Here is a 15,265-nt window from a genome sequence, read left to right as displayed (position 1 = left end):
CTCTCTGGTGTCAGAAGTGCCACTGCTCGGACTCCTGCAGAGCCTATGAACCTTACTTCCTTGATGGAGATAGGGCCTGTCAATTTGGACCAAGTCCCAAAAAAACATTATCCATCATTAAATAGACTCTAAAAACCAGGACATGGGATCGGGCTGTTAGGGGGATGTCAAATGCTCAGTATTTATCAAAGATTAAACCATTTTGTCTGCTAAATGTGTAAACTACATCATATTATCTAAGTTGAACAAGTTGGACAAAGTGCATCGTCTATAAAGGGATCTAACTCCTCTACCTTTTCACCTTTTCAAGGAATCCCCCCCCCCCACACACACACACACACACACACACACACACAAACACATGCAAACTTTTTCAGTGATGGGTGAGGGTTTTCCATGTCTTTCTCTGTGCTGAACCACTGTGTCTCTCCCTTGTCCCCCTGCAGCCGACCCGGGGATGTCTCTGGACATGGAGGGGCCGGCCGAGGTTCAGAGTGGGGCGGCGCCCACCGCTGAAGGTAAAATAATCTCCTGTCTTTTTATACTCTGAAGAATAACAATGGACTACAGGCAGGGCTAAGGAGGAGGCTGACCTATGGAGGATGAGACTCTGGAGAAGAACACTTAACTTAGGCTGGGACACTATTATTTAGTACTATTTTTGACTAAAGGTGAAGGTAAAGTTAATGTTATATAGCATATTCTATGAGGAAACATAATGCCATCGTTTTCCTACTACGTGGTATTTGTGAGCATGTGGTATCCCAAATCACAGAGAGTGCATTTTGTCAAAAGTACCACATTCTCCAAGTCCAACCGGGAGCTTTTTGGTAATGAATCTTGACAGCGTAAAGTATCAGATCCACCGGTGCATTCTGCACACTGGGACTGTGGAAATGTTCCCCTCCTGGATTGTCATGGGGTGGTGTTCAGCATGGCTGCCCTTAGTAAGCCCTTTGATCAATCTGTCCTGAGAGCTTGGTCCTGAGAGCTGGAGGTGTCGTGCTTTAATGGCTGTTTAGATTGTTCTCCTTTTGTTCAAACTGGAAGGTGAAACGCTTTGATCTTTATTTTCGTGTGTGTGTGTGTGTGTGTGAGAGAGAGAGAGAGAGAGAGAGAGAGAGAGAGAGAGAGAGAGAGAGAGAGAGAGAGAGAGAGAGAGAGAGAGAGAGAGAGAGAGAGAGAGAGAGAGAGAGAGAGTTTCTCAGATACACCAGTGTAATGTTAAATGACATCCAAAGCATGGTTAGGCTCTGCTGCTGCACTGTAACGTCTTGCTGGTTGAGTTAATCAAGAGTATTTATTTACGTTCCCCATTGTTTATATTCTCCACAATAACCACTAATAACCCCTAGCTTCGTTCAGAGAGAAGAACTTTAGAGAGTCCTGGACAGGGCCTACGCAACTATGAACGTTTCAACGTTTAGTCATCACCCTATCACACCAGAATGGGCCTTGCGTTCAGTTCCACCTTCTCCCAGCCAGTGTTACGCTTGATCACATGAAAACAGAGATGACAGCATAGCAATACACATTAAGTATGATTGGCCCTTATTATGAAGGGGCCAGTCCTTGGCATCCTCCATGGAAGACTGCCTTGAAATCACATTCAATAGCAGCTCGATCTTTAGAGATGCGATCGAGGTCACGAACCGTACTTTGCTGCAACCGTGTTAACGTTATAATAACTAAAGTGTAACATGCTATAGTACCAATGCTGGTTTAGTGATGGGTATTTGGGGTCACATATTTACAGTACCAGCCGCGCTGAATGGGCGGAGCTGGCGATACTACAGACTTTTGATTGGCACAAGCATTAGAAATCTCTGCTGATAAGACACAGCCAATATTGAGAAATGATAACAATTAAAACTTCAACTGAAAATCTCCCTAGGCAAACACAGGAAATGTATAGCTGTAACTCACAAACAAAGCCTGCATTGTTGTCGTTTGTTTGTGTGTGGTTTATCCACACATTGCATTTATTTGAAGGGAGGACAGTGTACAGCTATGTCATGATTATGCCATGCCGTTACACTGCATGGACAACGTATTAGGATCAACCAAGACGCACTGGGACGGCTCTGTCCCAGAGCACTGAGCGAAGCTCCAGGTACAACTAATCGGACAGAATGGGAAGCAGCTAGGACTAGTTCCCTTATTGGTCAACAGGTCAACAGTGAGAGCACCCGGCACAGGAGACTCGATATTCCAGCACTGGTTAACGTTTTGTTTCGTCTTTTGTGAAAGCGTTTGTGCGTGCGTCCCTCTGCTTGTGTCTGTCTTGAACCGGAAAAAGCATGTTTCGTGCATCACTGTCTGACTCATGTTGGCCGCTTGAAGGATTGCAGCAGCCCACGGCAATATTTCCCTGGTTGGAATGCGTTTTTTAATGCTGATGTGTCCAAACTGTTTGTCTGTCCACTGTCCTCCTCCTGTAAGAAAAAGAAAAGTGATAAAAGTCTACATAATATTATACTATAATATTGTATTGTATTGGAACTCTTTTCTATTGTGCATCAAAGTTACACACCCATAGTTCACAATGAGTTCCGTTGCATAAGGAAACTTTTGTATGAGAAGTTAGAATCTATTTATAATATTTGATTACAATATTGTGACAGTATTGGAACTATTTAGTTTTAATTCTTAGCGTATACAAATTGTGAAACATCCTTAGTTTGCAATGACTTCCGTTTGAAGAAAGTACGAGGAGACTTTTGCATGAGTAGTTAGAACCAGGCCCACACACCTCCCCCTTCAACATGTCGTCAGTGAATGGGTCCCACCAGGCGTTTACAATCTGTTTAATCACCCTTTACAGAAGCACTTTGTTCGATTCTCAAACTGAGTTCCTTAAATCGAAACTAAGTTCAAAATATCATTCCCTGGCATGGAAAGGCTAAATCCAAAATTAAACCAGAATTTAAAAGTTTTCTAAACCAAGTTTTTCTTCACCACTTAGATTATGTGGCAGTGAGAATAAACCAATGAAATCCCAATCCTTGGCTTCATTATTTGACCACATTGTCACGGCGACCGCAATTGAGGATTGCGCAAAAAATAAAAAGGCAGGCAGGCATGTCTAATTCATCCCACTGTGCTCCTTTTAGTCCAAAATACCACAAACAAGCTCACTTTACACCCTAGTGTCTCACCCTTCAATAACCCGACGCTCCCATGGCTCCATTCCAACTCTTCCACCAGGCTTCTACCTGGAGTTCCTGGGGCCCGTCAACAACATCACCCACTTCCAGGGCCAGACGGCCACGCTGCACTGCCGGGTGACGGGGAACCCCCGGCCCACCATCCGCTGGCTGAAGAACGACGCCCCCGTGGTGCAGGAGCAGGGACGCATCTCCATCCGCAAGATGGAGTCGGGCTCCAAGCTCCGCATCACCGACCTGGACACCACTGACACAGGCTACTACCAGTGCCTGGCCGCCAACTCCCTGAAGGTCATCTCGGCCACCGGGGTGCTCTACGTGAAGCTGGGTGAGAAGGGGTGCCCCGTGGGTGACGGTATAGCTGGGAATTGTGTATTTATATGTGAATCCATATGTGTGTATTTGAACCGGTGTATATGTATTCCTTTATGTATTTTATCGTACCCACATGGCTTTGAGGCGTATTTCTGTGTTTTTGCGACAATGCCGTAACCACTCATTTATGTTTATTATCACACATGCTCGGTGATACTTTTTTGAGGTACAATGAGGGTATACACTGTAATGTTTAAGTTTGGAGTCCTAATACCCTGGTGGCCCCCAGGGCGATGGGGGAATGTGTGCAGCATGTTTGACTGTGTGCGTTGCTGAATGCTGGCGGAGATCATTTTGTTTACCCCCTCTGCCTTCTTGTGCTCCACAGGACAGCTTCCAACACATGGCCCCGATGAAAAGTAAGTGATTATGTGTGTGTGTTTGTGTGTGTGTGGTGTGTGTGTGTGTGTGTGTGTTAGCACATGTGTGTGTGTTTGTGTGTGTGTGTTTGTGTGCACTTGCATATGTTAGTTTGTGTGCGTGTGTGTATGTGTGTGTGCGTATGTGTGTGTGTGTGTGTGTGTGTGTGTGTGTGTGCGTGCATGAGTGCGCATCTGTGTGTCTGTGTGTGTGTGTGTGTGGGGATAGCACGCCAGAGGCATCAAAATCGGCCTGCATAGACATGCCTGCGATGTATCTTCCCTTCCACCACGGACTAATGCTGCATTTTACACCACTACTATCAGATAAAGTTTGACACATTCCCAATGCTACTTTGGCTATTACTCGACAAATCTTTCATGCTACATTTTTTCACAGGCCCACTCTGCTTTGTGGAGATAGGGTCACAGACACAGACCTCAGAACAGATTCCTTCCCTTGCAGTCAGCAGGCTAGTGGTGGTTTGGACAGGACACTTCTGACCTGGAAGGAATGCTGATTCACTGGCCTTAGAGGCCCTTTCATAGGAGGGGGGGGCTGTTCTCCCCCAGCGCACTAACATTATAACTGTCCATCATTAAAGTGTCTTGTTAGAGACCAGCGTAGATACAGAGAGTATAAACAGCTCATTCTTGTTTCTGCTCAAAAAAAATCCTAGCCTGGCTCCCCCATGTGTGTTTCTAAGCTATAGCGCCTCTCGTAATTCACCTTTATGTTACCCCCTCATTCATAAGCCGACGCAAACACCACCGTCAGCACCACCACCACCGCCGCCACCACCACCACCACCACCACCACCACCAACCACCACCACCAACGTCGTGTCTGACATAACACAGTCTCAGCCAATGCAGAGCACCGTTTATTTTCTAAAGGAAGGCGGCTTCAATGGTCTTTACTGTTTCCCCCTTAGAATCCGTCTCGACCCAGCTCAACAGTAGATGCACACACACACACACACACACACACACACACACACATACTCACACACACACACACACACACACACACACACACACACACACACACATGTAAGAGAGCACAAGAGCATAGAGTTAACGATACACTGACCATAGTTTTTAACTATTCGTGTATGTGACAATTGACTTGACATTGATTGTCTACATATTTCACACATGGGGCACATTGGACTGGCCATACACACACAAACACACACACACACACACACACACACACACACACACACACACACACACACACACACACACACACTCTCTCTATTTTCACAAACAAAGGCCTATTCTTGTTTGGGCAATGCAAAGGCACTCTTGCTATAAAAATGTAGCTTTAACTTCTTTATATAAAATAATTGCATAGGTGTGAAAACTAGTGGTTCAGTTACTAATTAATCTAAGTTGTTATGTTTAAGAAATAGAAATGGATGTGAATCTAATGTTCACATTGGTGTGAATCTGCCACACTGTTTATGCCAAATTCATCACATTCTTTAACAAGACAATGAGCCAAAGAGCAACATGGCCGTTTTGGGTTTGTGTCAAGACAACAGACAATTGTTTTGTTCTGACTTAAGTGAGACTATGGCCAGGTCATCATTGTAAAATAGTTTAAAACCTACCAAAAACTTAAACATATCCATGTTTGAGAGACTTTTAAGTGTTATGTTTTAAATTGTAACTAGTTTCTTGAACAATCATTTCCACAAATCGACCACGTCAGCACCCAATCTTGGCCTCACAATGACTGCATCTTGATAGTAGCTTGAGATTTGCAACAGATGTCAAATATATTACAGAGGAGGTTTAAATATAAGATCAAATATAAAATGCAAGCATTATGTACTCCATTCCAATTGTAACTGAAGGATTTTATTCTTGATCTCCCCCAACGTTAGCTCTAACATCCAACCTCAACCAGTCTACAGGGTCGTTCTGAATATGTAACCGAGCCGACATACAAATATGGCGGGGAGCATAATGTATATAGGGAATTTTGGGGCCGATTTGGATAATCACACCAATTGTTGGTGTGCTGGCAAGACTGGATACCACCCGTCAGCCAGTCTGTGGCCACGGCCGCCGTTCGTGTTCCCCCGTGGTTGTTGTCTCTGCTGTATCTCACCATCACCGTGTACACGCTGTCTCAAATCATTATCCCTGCCTCAGTCCCTTCACTCTGTACAGCCTAGCTCCGTGTTTGCAGTGGTTAAATTCCCCCGGCGGTGGTTAGTATGTACAGAAAGCAGAACCTAGGTTCTCCACTTGCCCTGCCTGTTCAACCCAAACCACCGCTCTGGGACCCATTGTTCCGTCCAGCGTTTTTACACAGACAGACTTTGAACCCTGGGACACATTTACAAGCTGTTGACTGACCGTTGGTTGTTTTTAATGTAAGAGTACGTTCCACAACTTTGGCGGCCCTTTCCTGCTGTGTGACCCCTTTCCATCTGGAAAATTGAGTGTGTGTATACATCTCGAGAACTTTCCCTTGAAAACTTTAGTTTTTGCCGTTATTTGCTGGCCTGCGACTTCACATTTGACTGTGTGTATGAGATGCCATGATAAGCTGTTGTGGTTGATACTGTATTGGAAAGTGTGTGGTTTGGAGATGATACCAACGTCGTTTGTATTTCCACTCGTGTTCCTTCCCCCATTGTTCTCTTCAACTCTAGACATGCAGCCTTCTTCTACATCTCTATCCTCTTTTCGTTCTTCGTCCATCCAGCTCTACAAAAGTAGTTACATTCACGCCGTAAATGGATGGCATTTTGGCATATTTAGCATTATCTAATCCATGATTATTTTCATTTTCCAATAACATTTAATCATTCCAACCCTTGTTCCCTTTTCAAAGGCTATTTGTTAAAAAAAAATTACGTTGGAAACAAAGTGCATTCCAATTTGTCAAATTTACTGGAAAATTCTACTTTGAGTCCGTCCTCTATTATTAGTCCGACCGCATATCCCTTAACTACATCAACCCTCCCTCCTATTACAGTGGACGAAGTCTGCTGCACTAGTTAGCAAGCGAACCGCGCCGCCTTGTGTGAAAAAAACCCTGAACTCTGCTGTTGCCTCTATCCCTTGTTCTTTCGTAAGGCCTGTGTTGGTCCACTACAATAGCAGCCGCCATTTGATAACTGCCTTAAACGCCGCTCCGCAGTGTAATTTCCCCTTTTTTCAAATCTTATCTTGGGTGAAATTCTCCCTATGACAAATCTAAGCTGGAGCAAAAATGATTCCCAGATGTGATTACTGCCTGTGTGGGGGGACCGGGGTACTTAAGCATTGACAGCTGTCTTTGACAACATCCCTGCAGAATGTGCACAGCGCAGCCCATTGCCCATGGGATACACTGTTACTGAGTACTCCCCAGAGAACCAGAGGAACATTCGACGGTATATATGACCTGCGTGAGGCGTCTCGTTTAGCTATCAATCAATTGGAGCTGATTGATTCGAGCGGTGCACTTCTGATTTGTTCTCCTTACGTACGGGTCGGGTCGCAATGTTCTCACTTACGTTTTTACCAGTCCAGTCTGGATGAAGTCTCTGTTCAGTGTCCCTTGGCGATGCGTTTTTTTCTCCTAATGGCTTGTTTGAAGTTCTCCACGAGTGATTAAGTCCAAGGCTTGTCCGTTACATCTTTGGAACATTTCGTTATCAGCCATGAAAGACTTTTCTTATCTTCGTTTTTTTTTTGAGGATCACGCAATTACAAATGTCGTACGTGCAGTTTTGTGAGACACAGAAATGTGCGCAGAGATGTTACTTTGAAGTATTCATGATGAGTAGGCCTAATATAAGTAAGGGACTACACAGGGTCTGTGTCTGAGGCCTGTTTAGAGTTCCTGTAAACACTAGATAAACCTTTCAAACATAATCATACAAATGTTTCTTTTAACCTTACCTCCCACCACGTCTGTGAGGCCTGTGCAGTCACCTCCAACACTTATCAATGTTACAACGTCGTTTGACGCACATTGAGGAGATTGAAGTTTAATTTGGTTTACGTTGTGCACTAAATCTCACAGTTTCAAGGCAGGGAAGGTCAGAAAGGGTGGTGGCGCAGTTAAATTATCCATTTAAAATAATGGTGTATTATGCTGTGTGTATCGCTTTTTTTTCTGAAAGAACCAGCGTCTAAAAAGCCCTGCTTAACCTTGCTTTGGACAGCTAGCAGGGGCTAACTACGAGTTTGACAAGCAAAACTGTTTTGCTAACTAAGAGTTTGACAAATCAAACTGCTGTGTACGTTGCAGATATGTTGCTTCAAGCAATGATCTCATTCCCATCTCTACAACTTACGTTTTGTTTGTAATGACTCCCCGCACCAGAAGGGGGCGCTTGTGAGACACAGATGGAAACAAAGGCTGCTGTATGAATAACCACAATTCTTGTCGCCCTGGCATAGCCAAAGTAAACGTTTCAACATGATTATCAACACATAGATGTAACATAAATATTTAACTATGTGAGTCAGAGCCAACAACTAGTTTCGAGCTAACATATTCAATAGTGTCTAGAAGCAACTCTCAAGCAACTCTTCTATCTTCTATTGTACTTATATTTAGCCTAGTTTATTGCTCCTTCTTTAATAACCGGTTTAAGACACACATGACATATTACTATTCTAGTGATAACCAGCAATTATTTTAATCATTACTTGGTTATTTTTTGCAAAATAAATAAACGATTTAAGCAAAAAGAGATAAGTTGACTTAATTAATTAAAAAACAGCGGGTGGCCAGCTTTGTAATTGTGAAAACTATGAAAAAGAAGATCTGAACGTACTACATTGTCTGCTCTTAACAGACTTCTCTCATGTTTCTTTTCAGAACGCATGAAAAAGGCTTCTGTCAGCCGTACCGGGGCATCGCTTGTGCTCGCTTCATAGGAAACCAGAGCATCTATGTTGAGTCTCTGCAGATGCAGGGGGAAAGCGAGAACCGCATCACAGGTAAGAAACCTGAGCTGACTGTGCTGTCCTAGCAGCAGTCTGATTGTACTAACGTAGTAAGTTCCTTAAAAAGAAATAAAGACAAGAAAGAGAATCAGATTTGCACAAAAACATCCTCGTCTTTGGACTTAAGGTAGCGAATCCTTCACATTGCACATCGTTATGTTTCAAACCACCCCGCATTTGAATTATCCTGACGTGATGACTTCAAACTCGTACAAACCTTAAGGATTAACCAACCTCACCAGGGTACTTTTACATTTAGATTTACATTTAGGGCATTTAGCAGACGCTTTTATCCAAAGCGACTTACAATAAGTACATTTGTCATAAGAAGTGAAGCAATATATTGCCGTCGGTACAGTAAAGACGTTCATAGAACCAAGTGCAAGTACTAACAATCGCCAGGCTAACCCCATTCCCCGTATACAGCAGTGATAGCTAGCTACTGCAGATGCTACACAACTAAGTACATGCTACACAACATGCATACACAACACAATTAAATACATGCTACACAATTAAGTACAGTGAATGAATACAACCTGCATTAAGTGCGTTCATCAAGTGCCAGGACGACACAAACAATAGTGCAACAAACAAATAAGGGACGTCCAGCTGAGGTAGTTGAGCGGAGGGATCGAGCTTGGGTGTGTGGTTTGACCAAGGCTTGGAGGTAGGCAGGGGCAGTTCCATCGACTGCCTTGTATGCCAGTACCATCATCTTGAATCTGTTGATTGATAGCCTTTACGGGTGGTCCTCCACACTAATGTTTGCGTGTGAACTCCATGCTTCAGTAGCTTTAAGGAGTTTAAGCCAAACATTTGTTCTCAGTGCAACGTCGTAACCACAGCTGCAAGTCATCCGTTATACTCTGTACCCTCAACTCAATGCCAACCGGACTTCTGTTCACTTTTCTTCATCTTCATCTTCTTCTCTTCTCTTCACTCATTCCCCCCCCCCCCCCCCCCCCAGCGGCCTTCACCATGATCGGGACGTCCACCCACCTGTCGGACGAGTGCTCCCAGTTCGCCATCCCGTCCTTCTGCCACTACGTGTTCCCGCTGTGCGACGAGGAGGCACGGGGCCCCCGCCGGCGGCAGCTGTGTCGGGACGAGTGCGAGGCCCTGGAGGACGACCTGTGTCACGCCGAGTACACCATCGCCCGCTCCAACCCCATGATCCTCATGCAGCTGGAGCTGCCCAGCTGCCACCTCCTGCCCCCGCCCGCCTCCCCGGACGCCGCCTCCTGCATGAGGATCGGGGTGCCCGCCGAGAGCCTGAACCCCAGTAGGTTGCACCGCCTGGCCCCGTCAGGCCCCCCCTGGGGGATAGCGGCGGCAGTGTTTTGAATGTCTCGCTCTCTGTGTAGAGCGTGATTTTGTAAATGGAAAATTGTCCTTGTTTAGGCTGGCGCTTTGAATCTCCCTCTCTCTCTCTCTCTGAAAAACATGATTCTGTAAAAAGAAAAATGTTGTGACCTAAAGGACTCCATTTGCTGCGAGAGAGATTCAATATGCCAGTGTCATCGTAAATTTGAAAAAGGCTGTGAGATGCATTTTTTTTCTCCGTCTAAGCAGGAGAGAATGATCAATATCTGACACTTTATGTGTGATTGAATTATGAAAGTCGTGCGGGAATGTTAAGTGTAACCCAGGTCATAGATGAAGACAAACACACACACACAGACACACACTTATAATTCCATTATGACATCTTTAATTTACATGAACCAGTCAACAGTATGGTTCAATGTTGCCCTTTCAATTTCAGACAAAATGTCAGAACAAGCCAATTCATCTCGTCCATGCAATTCATGCATGTGTGTTGCTGCACTATTTATCCAAATCACATTTCAAGAAAGTTTCCATGTTTTGACACATTTCTCGAACTCAACCCGTCCTCCATGTTACAGATTCTCCCCCGGACCACAGCTGCTACAACGGCAGCGGGGCCCAGTACAAAGGCACGGTCAGCGTCACCAAATCGGGCTACCTGTGCCAACCGTGGGGCACCCACTACCCCCACAAGCACCACCTGTCGCCCACAGAGTACCCCGAGCTCCGGGGGGGGCACAACTTCTGTCGTAACCCTGGGGGCCAGATGCAGGGCCCTTGGTGCTTCACTCTGGACCCCCAGGTCCGGGTGGACCTCTGTGAGATCTACCCCTGCAGTAAGTCACTCTGCTGGGTCAGGGGCCGACGGTCTTGCTTCAGGATGCTGCCTTGGTTGTGTTTGAGTTAAAATGATAGTTGCTGGTGTATTGTATTGCGTAGTTATTGTTTGTGTTGATTAAGACATCGTCTTGAACGTTGATAGAATGCTGATAATAGTGAGTTCTGGCATGCATTCGTCTTTAATGCTTTGAGGTGCATTTTAATGAGTTGAAATGCTTAAAAAAAAGTTTAAAAAAAAAAGTTAAAGATTGTATTTTAAGAGTAACAGTTAAATCACTACACATTCCAAGGTGTATTGACACCTCTTCCTGTCAAAAACTGTCAACCAGAGGTTTGCTTGACAACAGAAAAAACAATATGCTGTAGTAGAATATTACAATTTCAGCAAATTAAGCTGATAAAAAAAACATATAACGATAGGTATATTGGTCACTATGGTATTTAGCGAAATCAAACACTTGAGGCTGCCCTCTGAGAGATGCAACAAATTCTCCCTCCAGAGATTCAACCAGTCAAACACATTGTCTCTCTCTCCGCAGAGCCTCCAGAGAACCTGAAGAAGGAGATCCTTTACATCCTGATCCCCAGCATCGCCCTCCCGTTGGTGATCGCCTGCCTCTTCTTCCTCGTGTGCTTGTGCCGCAACAAGCAGAAGGTCCCCACCGACACGCCCCCTCGCCGCCAGCTGGCCGCCTCCCCCAGCCAGGACATGGAGCTGCCTCTGCTCAACCAGCAGAAACACCACGTGAGCCCTCCATCCATTCTGTCTCTCTTACCGCACTGGATCTCGCCTCCTCTCGGCCCCTGGTCAGGGATGAACCCGACCTGCGTTCTGAAAAGTCTCAAGCTTCAGCCCTGCTCTCTTCACACTAAATGAATGAAACGGTAAATACAGCTGTTTGTGAGTGAGAACTAGTAGGCTGACGTATTTCCTTGTTTTTTGATTGGACGACAGCCGACGAGGGAGATCAGCATGTCCACCCTGCACTTCATGGAGGACCTGGGGGAGGACCGCTTCGGGAAGGTGTACAAGGGCCACCTGTATGGCGTAGCCCACGGGGAGCAGAGCCAGGTGGTGGCCATCAAGACCCTGAAGGACAAGGCCGACGCGGCGCTCTGCGAGGAGTTCCGGCAGGAGGGCGTGCTGCGCGGGCGCCTGCAGCACCACAACATCCTGTGCCTGCTGGGCGTGGTCACCAAGGAGCAGCCCCTGAGCATGGTGTTCGGCTACTCGGGCCGCGGCGACCTGCACGAGTTCCTGGTGGTGCACTCGCCCCACTCCGACGTGGGCGGCTCAGACGATGACCGCACTGTCAAGTCGACCCTCGAGCAGGCCGACTTCCTGCACATCGTGACGCAGATCGCCGCCGGCATGGAGTACCTCTCCAACCACCAGGTGGTCCACAAGGACCTGGCCGCCCGCAACATCCTGGTGTGTGACAAGCTCAACGTTAAGATCCAGGATCTGGGCCTGTCCCGGGACGTGTACTCAGCCGACTACTACAACCTCTTCGGCTCCAACTCCTTCCCCATCCGCTGGATGTCCCCCGAGGCCATCATGTACGGCAAGTTCTCCACCGACTCGGACATCTGGTCGTACGGCGTGGTGCTGTGGGAGATCTTCAGCTACGGCCTGCAGCCGTACTGCGGCTACGCCAACCAGGACGTGATCGAGATGGTGCAGGGCCGGCAGTTCCTGGCCTGTCCGGACGACTGCCCGGCCTGGACCTACGCGCTGATGCAGGACTGCTGGAGCGAGTTCCCCACCAGCCGGCCCCGCTTCAAGAACATCCACGCGCGCCTGCGGACCTGGGAGAGCACGTCCGGCTACAACAGCTCGGCTCAGACGGCCAGCACCAGCAACACCACTCAGACCAGCTCCCTGAGCACCAGCCCCGTGAGCAACATAAGCATGAGCACGGCCAACGCGTCGCGCTACGCCAGCCCCAAGAAAAGCCTGCCCCCTTACCCCCACTCTCAGTTTATGCCCATGAAGGGTCAGATGCATCGGCCGATGATGCCTCAACAGATCTACATTCCCGTGAACGGGTATCCGCCCATGCAAGCCTATCCGTACATGCAAAACTTCTACCCCATGCAGATTCCTATGCCGATGGCTCATCAACAAATGCACCACCCGACTCCGACTCCAATGGTGGGCAAGGCCGGGTCTCATCATAGTGGCAGTGGATCCACTTCCACAGGCTACGTCACCACACTGCCCTCCAACAGTGCCGGGGCAGAGCGGGCAGCTGTTTTTAATGATTCCAAGGCCAGCGATGAAGACTTGGCTGACGGGTCGTCTCAGAAAGAGGGGGACCAGAATGCAGACTTTCAGCCAGTGCCGGAAACAGAATTGCTTGGCGACAATGAAGCTGTACAAGAGGATTAGATTAGATTAGTCTGGAACTCTGAACAAGCGCAGGGCAATTTGCCTCTGGAACACAGAACAAAACTAGAGCTGAAGAAATTTCTAAATGAACATAAGAAATATACAGAATAATGCTTTTTGAATGTTTTAGAGATACTCTTTTGCTATCATTGATGTATTTAATGCAAATTGTGTCTCAGGTGTGAATCTGTAAAATACCAGTGTTAAACATTGCAGAATGAATCCTTATATTCTTTCCCATAGAGAGAAGAGGAAAGATATTGAGATTCTTTATGGAGACAAACATGGACCTTATCTTTAGTATGTTGCACCGCTGTGTAATACTAGACAATCAAATAGGGATTCAAGATGTTTGGGTTCGCTGAAGATTTGACAGTGTTTTTATTGTACTGTTGTTGTTTTTTAAAACAGTGTATGATAAAAAAAAGACTAGCCTACATTAAGTTAACATGTGGTAGAATGTATTGCATATAGAGGTTTTGTAAAGGCGCACAACTTCACATTGTTTGTATTATTATTATTTGTAAGGAGTTTACTTACATAATTGACGTTATCTCTGAATATACCTCAGTATAACAATTATAGACCAGATAATAATGGTAGTAAAATTGTGTTTCGTAAAAAATTGCCATTGATTTTTTCCATTATCTGCCCTATTTTCTACTCGGAGCAGTAGCAGGAAGTTATTTTTTACAATCAAACGTTTCATGTCCTATTGTACACATTTGTAATTTATGTAATTAGTTTTGGAGCTTTGTTTTGCTTACGTTACCTTATTCTTGTTTTACCATGATGTCATTGCCACCAGATATTAGCCTAAATAACATACTCTATAGTCCACCAAGGGGTATACAATACAATTCTTAAAGAACAATGATGTGTTTTCTAATGGAGAAATAAAATATGCAACATTACCAGATATCATTAGTTGTCGATCAAATGTGTTTCATTGATTGTTGATTGATCACTGTTACTAAATAAAACTACAACCCCATATGGACAATACTAGCTGAAACTGCACTATACATTTACAGCACATTTGGCCTTTTCCCTTTGTCTTAAGGGAAAGGATAATTTGAGGGTACTGCACACAGTTGGCATGACACTTGTAATATGCCTAATTGATCATTAATTCTGGCTTCTGCAAGATTTTAACTTATTTGGATGGCGCTCCACTTTGCTTTTTGACTTTTGATTGTGTGCATTTGTTCTTCGTTTTGTAAAAGCAACAGTTCGTGTATGCATTTTTCTTACATTTTCAAGGTACATTTTAACCAGAGAACATATAACCATATCGTGAAAATTCAATGCAAGCCAATGTTTTACGCAATTCCCCAAATGGGCGGTAGATGGTGTCAGTGCTGAAAACGAAATGTTCAATACATAAGTTTGAACAATGCGACGTGCTATGGGCTAATTTGATCTAGTTTATACAAAGTATAACAGCTACCTTTACTTAAGAAGCTGTTGATAATCATTAATCAAGAAATCAGAAATCAAGAACCTATTTTTTAATTTTGGAATGAATAAACGGAATAAATGTAACTTTGTTGAAATGTTAAATCTTCAGTATGTAACGCACGCACACACGCACACACGCACACACGCACACACACACACACACACACACACACACACACACACACACACACACACACACACACACACACACACACACACACACACACACACACACACACACACACACACACACACACACACCTACGGTGCGTTTTAATTGGCTGCGGAGCCTGTCAGTAAGCACGCTGTCGAACACACTTAACCACTGACCTACTAACACAAATCTACGTGCCCTTCGACTGGATGAGGCAAGG

General features: G+C 45.4%; 1 protein-coding gene across 1 annotated transcript; it reads left to right on the top strand.

Annotated features, from left to right (window-relative positions):
• Window positions 1–458: 458 nt before the first annotated feature.
• Window positions 459–13,487, top strand: ror2 (receptor tyrosine kinase-like orphan receptor 2). The gene is made up of 8 exons (XM_084486072.1): window positions 459–518; window positions 3,208–3,495; window positions 3,871–3,901; window positions 8,739–8,860; window positions 9,837–10,151; window positions 10,777–11,034; window positions 11,578–11,783; window positions 11,994–13,487. The coding sequence occupies exons 1-8, from the start codon at window positions 470–472 to the stop codon at window positions 13,428–13,430; spliced, it is 2,706 nt and encodes a 901-aa protein (XP_084342198.1). The 5' UTR covers window positions 459–469; the 3' UTR covers window positions 13,431–13,487.
• Window positions 13,488–15,265: the final 1,778 nt, after the last annotated feature.

The sequence above is a fragment of the Micromesistius poutassou genome (genome assembly GCF_964030765.1).
Source record: "Micromesistius poutassou genome assembly, chromosome: 22".
Lineage (NCBI taxonomy): Eukaryota > Metazoa > Chordata > Actinopteri > Gadiformes > Gadidae > Micromesistius > Micromesistius poutassou.
The sequence above is the reverse complement of the archived record's forward strand: the minus strand, read 5'-3'. Positions and strand labels throughout refer to the sequence as shown.

Excerpts from the sequence above, each read along its gene's own strand:
- ror2 (XM_084486072.1), top strand. The coding sequence starts at position 470 with ATGGAGGGGCCGGCCGAGGTTCAGAGTGGGGCGGCGCCCACCGCTGAA. Across the intron at positions 3,496-3,870 it reads GGTGCTCTACGTGAAGCTGG|GACAGCTTCCAACACATGGC; the intron begins GTGAGAAGGGGT and ends TGTGCTCCACAG. Across the intron at positions 11,035-11,577 it reads CTGTGAGATCTACCCCTGCA|AGCCTCCAGAGAACCTGAAG; the intron begins GTAAGTCACTCT and ends CTCTCTCCGCAG.